Source organism: Hippoglossus hippoglossus, chromosome 12 (genome assembly GCF_009819705.1).
Source record: "Hippoglossus hippoglossus isolate fHipHip1 chromosome 12, fHipHip1.pri, whole genome shotgun sequence".
In the NCBI taxonomy this organism is placed as follows: Eukaryota; Metazoa; Chordata; class Actinopteri; order Pleuronectiformes; family Pleuronectidae; genus Hippoglossus; species Hippoglossus hippoglossus.
In genome coordinates this window covers 20,499,588-20,512,881 of record NC_047162.1, presented here as the reverse complement: position 1 = coordinate 20,512,881, position 13,294 = coordinate 20,499,588, and the positions used below count along the sequence as shown (strand labels likewise).

The 13,294-nt window shown below is 47.7% G+C and overlaps 2 protein-coding genes across 5 annotated transcripts; one reads left to right on the top strand and one right to left on the bottom strand.

Annotated features, from left to right (window-relative positions):
- Positions 1–827: 827 nt before the first annotated feature.
- On the bottom strand, positions 828–8,879 carry slc25a25b (solute carrier family 25 member 25b). Of its 4 annotated transcripts, none has more exons than XM_034601556.1 (11): positions 7,958–8,879; positions 4,226–4,352; positions 3,991–4,078; positions 3,620–3,655; positions 3,300–3,411; positions 2,983–3,141; positions 2,716–2,868; positions 2,528–2,635; positions 1,822–1,989; positions 1,544–1,694; positions 828–1,434 (listed from the first exon to the last, which is right to left on the bottom strand). In XM_034601556.1, exons 1-11 carry the CDS (start codon positions 8,234–8,236, stop codon positions 1,250–1,252), a joined length of 1,566 nt encoding a protein of 521 aa, XP_034457447.1. In that variant the 5' UTR covers positions 8,237–8,879; the 3' UTR covers positions 828–1,249. The 4 variants fall into 4 exon arrangements, with proteins under 4 accessions (XP_034457447.1, XP_034457449.1, XP_034457448.1 ...); XM_034601558.1 differs by lacking the exon at positions 7,958–8,879 and adding an exon at positions 6,250–6,827; XM_034601557.1 differs by lacking the exon at positions 3,620–3,655 and having other exon boundaries at positions 7,958–8,877.
- A 241-nt stretch (positions 8,880–9,120) lies between these two features.
- Positions 9,121–13,131, top strand: uap1l1 (UDP-N-acetylglucosamine pyrophosphorylase 1, like 1). Its single transcript, XM_034601570.1, has 9 exons — positions 9,121–9,736; positions 10,100–10,304; positions 10,589–10,764; positions 10,846–11,018; positions 11,134–11,327; positions 11,798–11,938; positions 12,025–12,210; positions 12,479–12,545; positions 12,900–13,131. The coding sequence occupies exons 1-9, from the start codon at positions 9,457–9,459 to the stop codon at positions 12,978–12,980; spliced, it is 1,503 nt and encodes a 500-aa protein (XP_034457461.1). The 5' UTR covers positions 9,121–9,456; the 3' UTR covers positions 12,981–13,131.
- The last annotated feature ends 163 nt before the right edge of the window (positions 13,132–13,294 follow it).

Below are 13,294 nucleotides of genomic sequence, written 5' to 3'. Positions count from 1 at the left end.
GATTCTTTTTGATGTTTTCCTGCTGCAGATCATTATTCAACAATTATCTGTAAAATCAGGATCAACAAGTCAACAGGACTCTTCAGGTGATTCTCCTGTGATGAGCTCACTTTCTGCTGTAGTTTCCACTTCCTGTTTAGTGTCATCGCCTCTTTAAATGTGAATCACTCCGATGACCTCAAAGATCCTCAAAGATCCTCAAAGATCCTCAAAGATCCTCAAAGTGCACGACGTCTGACGGCTCCGAGCCTCAGACTGTTCACAACCAAGTATCGGACAAACAACGTAAAGACATCGGTGCCGATTCTCGAGGTTAATATAAAGTTAATGATGCGGAGGTTTCGTCCTGACGTCATGAAATAATGATTCTGAACGTTTATTTATTATTAACGATGTGAGAGGAAACGTGATTCATATGTTTGTTGACATTATTTCCTTAATTCTAAAAAGTTATTACAAGAATAAATAAAAGAAAGATTTTTTCTAACCGAGGGAACTTTCTCTCCATCTGGATGGAACTTCTCTTTGTTTCTCCTGAAACTCGTCACAGTCCAACACCTCCACTAGTATTACTTTAATCTTGTAAAATTAAGACTTTATTCTCTTAAATTATCGACTTTTCTCATAATATTTTGATTCTTTTCTCTCACAATATTGGGAGCCTCTTGCATGAAGAGGCTCAATGCATCTAAGTGCGGGAGACAATCGAAGTAAGAATAAATGTAATGTAAAGTGTTGTTTGTCCACAGTTAAGTTCGTAGACATGAAAAAGCTCTAGTAGGGTTTTGTGTTGGATCCAATCTGATCCAACCAGAGGAGCGTGCTCACGGTCCTGGTGCGGATCAGGATCAGTCCTCCAGCAGTGGGGAAGGATTGATGATAAACTGAACGTTAACAAAGCCCTTTAAGAGTTAAGAGTTTACACAGAGCAGCAGCAGCAGCAGCAGCAGCAGCTCCCTCAGCGGCTGAGACAACACGCTGCTGCTCCACCAGGAAACACTGAAGTCAATGTAAACTTCAGTTTTGCTAAAACAAAGCAGGAGCACTTCTGAGTCGCTGAAAGAAAGTTTCAAATAACAGCAAAGGACAAACTCTCAAAGTTCTCATCACCTCACGTTCATCCTTCAAACCCTGGAAGTCCATTATTTGATGTAAATGTGTAGATTTTCTGCTGCTTGCTTCTTAGATCCAAACGTAGTGAAACTCCAGGACAAAAGAAAAGCTCTTGACTCTTCGTTGTGCCTCCTCCTCACCTTGACTGGACCCCCAGAGTGATCTTCAGATGCTCGTACACCACGTAGCTGATGCTAACAGACGGAATGACCTTCATGAAGTTGGGCGCCAGACCCCGGTAGAGTCCCGTGGCGCCCTCGGTCCTGACGATGTGTCTGAACAGGCCCGTCATGCTCATCTGAGGGCCTCCTTCCAGAGTAGCTGAGGAATAAATGATCAAATTATCAAATGAATGTTGTGTCTAAACCATATTTAAGACCTAGTGCGTAATAACATAATATCAGTCGGAGCTGCTGCTGCGGTGACTGACCTTGTGCCTGCATGCGCGTCCTGACCAGGGCGAGCGGGTAACTGGCCAGCTGACCACACGTGCTGGAGGTGGTGCCGCAGGCCAGAAGCACAAACACGCCTGGATCAGCGCTGTCAGTGGCGTAACGCTGGAGCCACGAGTTCTTCAGAGTCTTAAAGACGAGAAGAAACGAGTCAGACTGAGCTAACCTCTCAACACAGACACACACAGACACAGACACACACAGAGACACACAGAGACACACACACACAGACACACACAGACACACAGACACACACCTCGTAGACAGCCAGGTCGATCCCAGCGTAGGGGATGATGCCCAGCATGTTGGGGACGTAGCCCTTGTAGAAAGCCGCCCCCCCCTCCTTCTGGAAGATGTGTTTGGCACAATCCAAGATGCCGGAGAACTGACCCGTCCTCCTCAGCGCCAAGCGGGTCTTCAGGACCTGAGAGGACAGGAGGTCATGTCAGACCTTCTGACCGGTGATGGTTACTCTACACCAGTGGTCACCTGCCTTTTCGAGCCCAAGATCACTTTTTAATTCCAAACGTAATCCGAGATCTAAAACCCTGACATCTTCCAACAAACCCACTTAGGCTCATACTTATTATTTTTTGCAATTTCTGTTAAAGGCTGAATGTACAAGAAATAAATATACACAAAGAGAGGTAGTTGTGCAACTTTTTCTATTCAATGCACAATATTCAAATTAATATCCATTCATATTTATAATGCACATGTAGCTTCTCATCATGTTCTGCAGAGGAGCTGCTACTGCAGCACAATGTTTTTACATGTAGGCTTTGATTTGAATATGGCCACAAATAGAATTATTGCCCTGTATGACAGAAGTCCCTTGTACTCAGATAAATACCAGGACTACACAATGAAGCCGTGCAGCTTCCGCTCCAGCAAATATTTCACAATAAAAAAAACCTTTTGAAACAAGGGAATGGATTCCATCAACAGAAACACGCTCTCACCTCCATGGGGTAGATGCTGCTCTGAGCGATCACTCCGGCCAGAGAGCCCGCCACCAGGCGCTCTGCGATGCCCAACGTCTCCTGGTTACTTCCGATTAATCGTTTAATCTGACAGACAACATATTTTATTCATAGTTAAAATGTGACAGAAATAAAGAGATCATTTCAGACGGAGCTGTAGCACGAACATGCTCATAGGCCATGAACTTGATTGCAGACTCGGGGCCGATCTTGATGACATTGATGCCGTTGCCTCTCCACAGGGACCGAACGCCGCCCTCACGGATCATGTGGGTGAAGCCCCCAGAGATGTGCATGCTGTTGCTCTTGGAGGCGTGAACCTGGGTGACACACACACACACACACAGACACACACAGACACACACACACCTGTTAAGTTTCTCCATCTGAGCGTCAACAACCCTCGTCCCCGGTGGTCGGTGGTCGGTGGTTACCTGCATGAGAACTTTCAGCCTGTCCAGTGGAGCTGTGCAGGTTCGAGACACCGCTCCAGCTCCTCCTCCAGCCACTAGGTGTCGCCACCACATTCCCGTTTTCTTCTCTTCTGCCGTGAATTCATCGGGAATCGTTAAACTCTCACCTACGTCAAAGATCTGTGGAGGAAACGGAGGATTCGTGTCAGGTGACACTGTGAATTGTGTCACTGGGGCTCAGCTGTAACTACAGCGACTTGACATTTTGACTTTGAAATGACAAAATAATGTTTGTATATTTTCCAGCAGAACTAAAAGTGAGGACGAGCAGTTTGTACCGTGGAGTGTTTCCAGTAGAGGATGATCTCAGGGATGTTGCCTGCTGGATGCAGGAGGTGATAATCTCGCCACTCGTTCCAGTCGATCGTCATCGTTCCATTCTTATCCATACTGTGGATTGAGATTACAGAGCGTTAGGAAGGTTTTCAACAGAAACAAACCGTCTGCTCTCATGCACGCTTACGTCTCAGTAACTGTGTTTTGTGACATTTAATGTATTTTCCCCTTGAAATCAAAGAGCTGTTGTCTGGATGAGCCGATGCAGTGGTGACTGGTGCAGCTTTGGCTGAGCAAGCAGACGATAGAAACCACTACTTACTACAAGATAGGGGCCCAGACATGACCCCTCCTTATTCTGAGACCAGCCAGAGAGAAGGAGACACACACACAGTTAGAAGAACAAGACACAACACTTCACAATGAGACACAACACGAGTCAACTGGAAACCTGGAGGATGATGAGGAGAGACGAGCAATAAACGTGAGTGAGTCCATGTGAGGACACAGCAGGACAATGTCCTGAAGCTTCCCAGTGAGCGAGTGGACGTGTTGATGAGGTTTCTAACACGTGACGGACGTGAAGCTGGACTGAACTCAGAGCCGTACACGTGTGATCGGATCAGCTGAGACACCAGGTGTGAACAAACAGGACGAGGACACTGGTGTTTCAGAGAACAGCATCACTCTCACCTCCTGAGAATCTTCTCCGCCTGTTCCTCAGAGATGTTCACGCCCAGGTCTCGCAGAGACTGCATTATCTCCTGTGAGTCGATGTGACCTAAACACAAAAGTATGTAATTTAATAATTCACTGAATAGGACAGTTTAGTCTCTGTTTTGTCTTCCAGTCTAACAAACATCACAGTGAGTTCCTCTTGGATAGAAGAGAACTGTAGGAGCGTCTAAATCTTCACGAGATCCCTTACCATCGTTCTTCTTGTCCAGACTCTTAAAGACGAGCCGGAGTTTCTTCTCATGGTCTCTGAGATAATGGACAAACTCCCCAAAGTCCAACTGTCCGTCCAGGTCTTTGTCTCCAGCTTTCACTATTTTCTGTAAAGACAGAAGAGAACAGACATGAGGGAATAGGAACATGAACAAGAACATTAACTGTATATTCAGTAAATCATATTCAATCTTATTACTTGTATAAGAAGAATATCAGTCCTCAAAACACGTCGGTTTATTTCATCGAGATCCATGAATTATTCTCTGAAACCAACGAACATGTAAAAAAAGAAAAACCTTCCATCTCACAATGATCGAGAAAATGAAAATCCCTGGATCGATATTAAATTGAAGCCACAGTCTCCCAGCAAGTTTCATGGTAACCAGTCCAGTAGTTTGTGTGTATTGCTGCTAACTAACAGTTAGACACCGCTCCAGCTCCTCCTCCAGCCACATGAAAACACGTCTTCCTTGGCCGAGGTAATAACGGTTATTAGAACCAGTCTGTTTGCTGCAGTGGGACAAACAGCAGCAGAGGGCAGAGCCTCCATCTGTGCACTGTTGACTCAACCTGCAGCTCAGACACTCAACAGCCTCTCAGGTTATCAGACCATCCAGAGCGCTCTGCTCATATCAGCTGTCCACCCAGCCGGGGGTTATCTGGAACATGAACACACACACTTAGAGATAGAGGTGAGGGGAGGAACCCGCTGAAGGATCTGCTCCACTGACGAGGAGGAACAACTGACTGAGCTGAGGAGTCAGAAATCCTCATGTGCAGCACTGCACTGCAGCACCGAGCCGAGTGAGAGACAGGATGTGATGTCACACTCGAGCTCAGGCCTCGTTCACTTCTCTAAACACGTCTGTTGACCCATGAATTATTCTCTCACTCTAAATGAAACTGTCTGTTTAAAATGAAACTTTAGATCTTTTCAAAGTTGGTAGATAAAGTTACAACAGAAGATAAGAGACACCAGGAGCAAGTGGGGGGGGGGGGGAGACTTAGACCTGTTAGTGGAACTTATTCAATAAACTGAAGCAGTTCACACACGGCACCATCATGGTTTCACACTGAAGCTGCTTCTCCAGGTCAGATCACCACTAACGACTGGTTTCTGCTTCATCCCAGTGGGTTGAAAAACAAACGTGGAGAAGAGTCAAAGGAACATTATTCAAACTCATGTTCTGACTCTTTCTACTTTCAAGATAATGAACAGAGCGACACGTGGAACATGTGCAGCTCGCAGAGGTGACTCCCTTCAGCACGAAGCCAGACTCCATCATATCTGAATCCAACAGCTGATCCTCTTCAAACCACAGCATCATCCAGTCTTTAATCAACGCAGCCACAACTTTACTGGACAACATGAGCAGCCATTTACCTCTGTGACATCACGCTGATGAATAAAAGTGCTCCTTTGCTCAAGGGCACCGGGCAAACAGCTGCAGTGAAGCTGCTCAACATCTGAGTGAAGAAATGTGGCTGAACACAGATCAACAAGACTGAGTCGTCAGCAAAGACTCGGGCTCTGGAAGGTGAAGCCATTGTCTGAAGCCTGTCTTCTGTGTAGTGACCAGCAGGGGGCGACTCCACTGGTAGGTTCTATAGAAGTCTATGAGAACAGGACTCTACTTCTCACTTTATAACGTCAGTAAACATTTTCAGTTTCTGTCTCAGTCTCTAGTTTCAAGTCTTCTTCAAACAGCTGATGTTCATTTAGTGAATTATGATTTATCAGTTAACTCTGCATGTTTCTGTAGCTCAATCTAAAACGTGCTCGTGTGGGGGAAGCCTGAGACGACTTTCTACTGTCAAGCTGTTTTCAGACATGACCTGAAGCTCCCCCCCCCCTCACTCAGTGGAGGATCCTCTGCTGTGTTCACACTGCTCCTGGATCTAGACTTTATACAGGAGCTCACACTGAGTCTGATCCTCCAGAGGAGACCCAGAGAAGTGAGGAGCTCAGTCTGAAGCAGGGACAGCCTCCCTTCACCCTACCTGTTCTGCAGGTGGCTCCACCAGGATCAACACTGAGGGCTTCTTCGCAGTGACTGTACCACTGCTGGTCTCTTTCCTGTCAGACGAGTGTGCAGTCGTCCCCTGGAGAGAAGCCTCCACCTCCCTGCAGTTCTCTGGAGCTGGTTTCTCTGCTGGCAGCTGTGAGTCGGCAGGTTTACACTCTGCGCTGCCACAAAGTCTCTGACTCAGGGAGCGCAGCATGTTCTGCAGCATCCTCGGGTCCTCGGGCTGCGGCTCTTTACTCAAACACCGTGACGTCACACAGAGAGATGAACTACGAGCAGACGTGCAGAGGGCTCAGCTCAGCGTCTCATCTTCTCACTGGATCGTTTGAAATCCCCGAGATGACAGAAGACCGAGCTCAGCACCACGAGCTCCCACGCAGCAGGAAGTGATCCGGGTTAACCCACGACCAGTTCTGTGAATCCACCTCCAATCTCACACAGTAAAGACCTCATGAGGATGAAGTGATGCAGCAGCAGATTCTTTTCTTCAGAGAAACCTGCATCCTCACTGCAGCTGAGCTCGACCAATCACTGCAGCCGGCACCGGCACGGGACCAGCCCCTCAGCCAATCCAGGGCCGAGCAGCCGCGTGGAAATTAAATTATGCCCTCAGGGAGGAGGAGGAGGAGGTGGAGGAGGAGGAGTGAGAGAGAAGTGGAGGGGTTCCCTCTGTCACACCTCCCTCACTGGAGAAAATCTGCTGAGTGATGCTTCCTCCCTCCCCCCCTCCCTCTTAGTGAGAATCCAGCAGGGAGTCCATCGCCCCGACGACCATCACATTTGAATTCTCTCCATGTCCCGACTTCCTCCGGCTGGAAAACTAGTGTGAGGCAGCAAAGCTCTTCGTACAATCTTCACCAACTCGTGAGCTTCGTGCAGAAAACATTGACGGAACAGAAACAGACAAACTTCTAATTTAAGTTCAGCATCTGTTCACTTCTCTCTAAATAAAGCTCCTGTTACACTGGTCAGAAAACCCACTAACACCAGTGGGGATGGGAACAAACACTGTCAGGTCAGAGGCTGCAGGTTTATATCAGCTGCTGCTTCTTCTGCTTCTTCTTCTTCTTCTTCTACTTCTTCTGCTTCTTCTTCTTCTTCTTCTTCTACCAATTAGTTTACTAGAGCCAAGTTATCTCGTCCGGCTGTGAGTGACGACTCCAGTGGCAACACACACTTTGACAGAAATGTCTTAATGAGGCTTCTCACCTCCAGAAGTCCAGACAACAACCTGTGTGTGTGTTTGTTTGTTTGTTTGTTTGTTTGTGTGTGTGTGTGTGGTGGTGGTGGTGGTGGTGGGGGGGGGGGGGGGGGGGGGGGGGGGGGCGTCCATCTTTGATTAGAGGCTGTTAACTTTTATATAAATATATAAATATTATCACGTAGAGACGTCACAAACGGTCAGGTTTTTAGAAATGTGTTAATAAAGATTTATTTAAACAACATTAATGTGTTTCTTCATTTAATTAAGTGTCTCTTTAAATAAAGATTTACAGGATGTGAAAAATGGTTTGATCTTTTCCTTTCATACAGAGATACTTTCTCCACATCATATGTTTTAAACTTATTACACATGTGTAACAAGTTTAAAACATGTGTAACACATGTGTTAAACATGTGTTAAACATGTAACACATGCTAACCCCCTACCCCCCCACATGTCCCTCACATGTGGAACTCACCTTGAGCTCGAGCTCAGTCCGGTGAACTCCTAACTTCTTCAGCCCGATCGTCAGGTCGCTCAGACAGATTCCTCCGTCCCGGTTCACATCCAGGACCTGGAACAGAACCTTCATCCGGTGGTCCTGCTCCGGTCCCCCGCAGATGTCACAGGCCGGCCCCGGGTCGGCGGGCTGCCGGCTGCCGGGAGGCTTCGAGGGGGGAACCGAGGAGGAGTCCTCCGGGTCTGCGGAGCGGCACTGACAGAAAACGTCCCCGAGCAGAGGAGGCTGCTGCTGCATCCTGAGCCGCAGCTTCACCGGCCACCGGCTCCGTCACATACCGGACACACCGTCACAGCACCGGGCACGACACGTGTCCCTCCATCGGACCCGCCGCCGGTTCACTGCCTCACAATCCCGCCTCCTCTCAGCGGATCACACCGGGATCCGCTCACCCCCCACACCGGGAATCCTCCGTTATGAATCCACGTGACACATCCGCGTCATCAGCGGGAAGTGAACGTTAGAGAGACGCCGGTGAACCGAGGAATCCTCCCGTTAAACTACCTGCACACGGCGGAGGTCAGACCGGGCTCCGGTATCACACTGTACCGGTCACAGGGCTGCTGGCTCACACAGCGGGGCGGGGGAGCCGGGGAGGCCGGGGATCAGAGCCGTTAACCGGCAGACACAAGAAGCGACGCACCGGGAACCAGCTGAGACTCAAGTCCCGTGGAACCTCGCGAGATCTCAGCGTGTCAGGCGTGTGGAGGAGGAGCCAGGGCGCCATCTGGTGTTGAACCTCTGTATTACTAGTGGAGAATCATTCCTTGTTCTTATTTATAGTTTTATGTATAATAAAGTTTATGATGTGATGACTCTGACTCCGAATGAACAACACGTTTGTATCTGAGACATTTGGCTTAAAAAAATGAACAAATGTCCTCCTGCTTACATGTACCAATATATACACACTATATACATATATATCTATAAATATATATATGTATATATATACATATATATATCCACACTTACAAACAAACTAGGTTGGTGCTAATCAATGCAGGTTCAATTTGAAATTGAACTGAAACTGTAAAATAAAGTAGAACATGTTGAATCTAGATTAATATGAAATACAACTAAGACACTGAGAGACTTGTAATGTGCAGGTGTGTCTGCAGGGGGCGCTGCTGCTCTGTATACATGTCACTTTAACTGTACTTTTCCACATGTGAACTTTGGATTCTCAGACTGAGTTGAGTTTTTACCGGGACGCTCTGACGTTGCTCTGCGGGCTCTGGACGTCTGGTCCCCGGGGTGAACAGTCTGATACTCGGCCTCCTGTTCCAACCTGCAGCTGCTCCAGGATTTCCGGGTAAATCCTCCACATCAGATCCGTGTGTGGAGCCTCAGCTGCGGTCACGAGTCTCTCACAACACGCGCTCACTTCCTGCAGCTCCGCCCCGGACAGAGAGGTCTGCTCTCCCGGTGAAAGCTGCTCGGCTCCGGGACTCGGCATGTCTTCTCTGGAGGTGGTGCAGCGGGGCCTGGAGCTCGCAGGGCAGCGTCACGTCCTTCAGTTCTGGCCGGAGCTGGATGAGGAGGAGAGGGAGCGGTTCCTCCAGGAGCTGGCTCTGCTGGACCTGGACGGGCTGCGGGCTCACTGTGAGCGGGCTGCGGCCGCTGCTGCGTCTCCTCCGGCCAGCGTGGACCGACACATCGAGCCGGTTCCTCCGGAGCTCATCGGCAGTGTGAAGAAAAGTGACCGGGAGAGTCTGTCCGCCTGGGGGGAGGAAGGTGAGGGTCCGCTCAGAAGGTCCATCTGAGAGGAAGAGCAACAACATGGAGTCAGAACAGCTGGAACACAGCTGGAGATGTGACGTCAGCTCTGCTGGAAAGTACTCAAATACTGTACTTTTACAGTATTGGGATGTAATAGAGTACATTTACTGAGTTATTGTACTTAAGTACATTTTTCATGTTACTTATGTAGATTTATTTGCAGGTACTTTTACTCCACTACACATACCAGCAACTATCTGTACTTTCTACTCCACTACACCTTTACAAAGTGTTGAGTTACAAAGTAATCTGTAGTGGTAATAGACTGTTGCATCCAGCACTGTTCCCAAACCGCTCCCTGCTGCTGTCTGTCCTCAGGGCTGCTGCAGATCTCACAGAATCGAGTCGGGGTCCTGCTCCTGGCCGGAGGTCAGGGGACCCGGCTCGGGGTCCAGTATCCCAAAGGGATGTATAACGTCGGGCTGCCGAGCAACAAAACCTTGTACCAGATCCAGGCAGAGCGAATTCACAAAATCCAGGAGCTGGCAGATGTTAAGCGTGGATCAAAATGCTCAGTACCGTGGTGAGATTATATCAGCTGACATGGGATGTTTGTCTTTCTTTTAGTTTGAGTGTTAAAGTTCTGCAAAGTTAAAAAGCCTGAAGATCTTCTCCTGCACCTCATCGCTCATCCTGCTGATTGTGATGTCACATGACAATCCATGTTAATCCAAGAGATTAAACATCTAATTGAAAGTCATTTTATAAAAATGTGTTTTGAACGATGTCCCTGAGGACGTTTGTCTGAGATGAGTATTAAGTGTGCAGAGGTTTCAAGATGAAAAAAGAATCTGCTCATCTCGTCAGGTACATAATGACCAGTGAGTTCACTCTGGCTCCCACTCAGAAGTTCTTCAAGGAGAACAACTACTTCGGTCTGGAGCCGTCAAACGTCATCCTGTTCGAGCAGAGGATGATTCCAGCCGTGACCCTAGATGGAAAGGTCATCCTGCAGGGGAAAGGGAAGATCGCCATGGCGCCAGGTGAGTACCAGACGCAGACAGACGTGAGACCTCGTGTGTTCTGGGTCATGAGAGTGAATGGCGGTGTTTCCTCTCTGTCAGATGGTAACGGCGGGCTGTACCAGGCGCTGGTGGACAATAAGGTTCTGGAGGACATGAAGAGGAGGGGGGTGGAATACCTGCACGTGTACTGTGTGGACAACATCCTGGTCAAGATGGCCGACCCCGTGTTCATCGGGTTCTGCGTGAGCAAAGGGGCCGACTGCGGCGCCAAGGTAGAGTGAACGAGAAACAGTTTGCATCAGAGTTTCAGTTTGTTGTGTTGAATACAGACAGAACCAGGCTCTGCTGCCCCCTGCTGGTCAGTCTTATGCCTCTGTTATCTGTCAGGTGGTGGAGAAGGCGTACCCCACAGAGCCAGTGGGCGTGGTCTGCAGGGTGCAGGGCGTGTCCCAGGTGGTGGAATACAGCGAGATCCAACCAGACACGGCCGAACTGCGAGGACCTGGAGGAGAGCTGGTCTACAGCGCAGGAAACATCTGCATCCACTTCTTCACCAGAGCGTTCCTGCAGGAAGTGGCAGAGTGAGAATCCTCATCGTTACTTTCACAGCTTCACGTAAAACCACAAGTGGGGGGGGGGGCTCAGACCGAGTCTGGATTAGTTGAGGTGGGTGTGACCTCGATACTGTGGCTCCGCCCCATTATCACTACTGCATAGACTCCAAATGACGTCATCACCACAAGATGGCGCCGCCCACATCCGGGACAGCGTAGCTGAATTTTTGTAGAGTGGAAGGAAGTGGAGCGTCGTCCATCTTCATTTATCTTCTGTGGTTTCAGCTAAACTGGACCCAAGTCCTGAGAAAAATATTCTGACCTGATTCATGGTCCCCAGCAGATGGTTCCTAAAGAATCTGAACTCCCATGCTGCACCACTGCAGCTGAAGTTTGCTCTTCATCACCATTATCTCGAGAACCATGACACGTATAATGTCATGTCCCCCAGAGGATGAACCCTGAATATAAACAACCTTTACTTGTTTGTCTTGCAGGAAATTTGAAAGTCAACTCAAACAACACGTCGCGATGAAGAAGGTTCCCTTCGTGGACTCGGAGGGGAATCAGGTCAAACCCACCAAACCCAACGGGATAAAGATGGAGAAGTTTGTTTTTGACGTCTTTCCCTTCTCCAGGTATTGTTGAATATTATCTTCAGCTATTAACCACTTCCTGTGTGTCATCACGTCGTTAACGGTTAAACATTCACTGTGTCTGGAAGGAACTTCGTTGCCTTTGAGGTTGTAAGAGAAGAAGAGTTTTCTCCTCTGAAAAATGCCGACGGTGCAGCGACCGACAACCCGACCACGGCCAGGAACTCTCTGCTGGCTCAGCACTGCCGCTGGGCCGCAGCCGCTGGAGCGACGCTGCTGGACCAACACGGGAAACCACTTCCTCCTGCAGCCAGGTCCCAGACATGTTCACAGTGTTCCTCTCATGAGCTCAATGTGCTCTCTTGTGTTCGTCCTGCTCATTGAAGTCAATACATTCATTTTCATCCAATCAAATCTACTTTGTTTAAGTGATGTCGTGGGTCAGAGGTGTTTCTCTATCAGTTGGTAAACGTGACTGATCATTGTAATCTAAAAGTGTGTGTGTGTGTGTGTGTGTGTGTGTGTGTGTGTGTGTGTGTGTGTGTGTGTGTCTGTGTGTGTCTGTGTGTGTTTTCTCTGTAGTGTATCACCGGCAGACGCTCCTCCAGCTCAGTGTGAGATTTCTCCGCTGGTCTCTTATTTTGGAGAGGTGAGTTCAAACCAACACTTTAATCAATCGTCACCACATCACTCATCATCATCAGTCCACTGAATGTGTCTGATTCCATCAAGATCCACGAATCAATGTCTGAGAAATCTGTTTAAAATGTAAAAATAAATGTGAAAGAAAGTGATAAAATCTGCAGCTTTGTCCAGATCCACGTCTTCACGAGTTCACCTGGAAACAAACAAGAGTGAAAACTTAATTTCTCAAATGGAGGAAATAAAAACATTCAGAGTATTTGATAGAAAAATAAGTTTATAGAGACGAGACCGAACTAGTTGTTACAGTATTGAACTGGTTTGTGTAGTTGAACCTAATGGAACCTCTCGTCCTGTTCAGGGTCTCGATCTGATGCTGAAAGGAAAGAAACTGCCAACTCCTCTGAACCTGGATGAAACAAAGGCCAAAGATCTTCAGTGATGAATCATCTCTTAATGTGAAAATCAAACCTCCATCTCTCATAGTTCTCACTTTTTTAAGAGCAACAAATAAATGTGATCATTTCAAATCTAAGGGAATTTAAATAAACATTTTTTTTACATCTAATAAAAAATGTGTTCTAAAAAGCAAATGAGTGATGTTTCATTTCGTTTCATTGATTTTGTTTATTTGGGTTCGATATATATCCGGTGGTAATATATATTTACAAAGAGAAAGAAATAGGAAATAAATTACACCGAATACCAAATCGCTTCTCGGCCTCTCCCGGCCGCCGTATCCTGAGTTGTCATGTG

Bases quoted from the DNA above. Each gene is read 5' to 3' on its own strand.
- slc25a25b (XM_034601556.1), bottom strand. From the start codon at position 8,236: ATGCAGCAGCAGCCTCCTCTGCTCGGGGACGTTTTCTGTCAGTGCCGC. The intron at 3,412-3,619 runs GTAAGTAGTGGT...CTCAATCCACAG, and splicing joins GTCTGGGCCCCTATCTTGTA to TATGGATAAGAATGGAACGA. The intron at 1,990-2,527 runs GTGAGAGCGTGT...CTGTCCTCTCAG, and splicing joins GCAGCATCTACCCCATGGAG to GTCCTGAAGACCCGCTTGGC.
- uap1l1 (XM_034601570.1), top strand. From the start codon at position 9,457: ATGTCTTCTCTGGAGGTGGTGCAGCGGGGCCTGGAGCTCGCAGGGCAG. The intron at 11,328-11,797 runs GTGAGAATCCTC...TTTGTCTTGCAG, and splicing joins TTCCTGCAGGAAGTGGCAGA to GAAATTTGAAAGTCAACTCA. The intron at 12,211-12,478 runs GTCCCAGACATG...TTTTCTCTGTAG, and splicing joins CCACTTCCTCCTGCAGCCAG to TGTATCACCGGCAGACGCTC.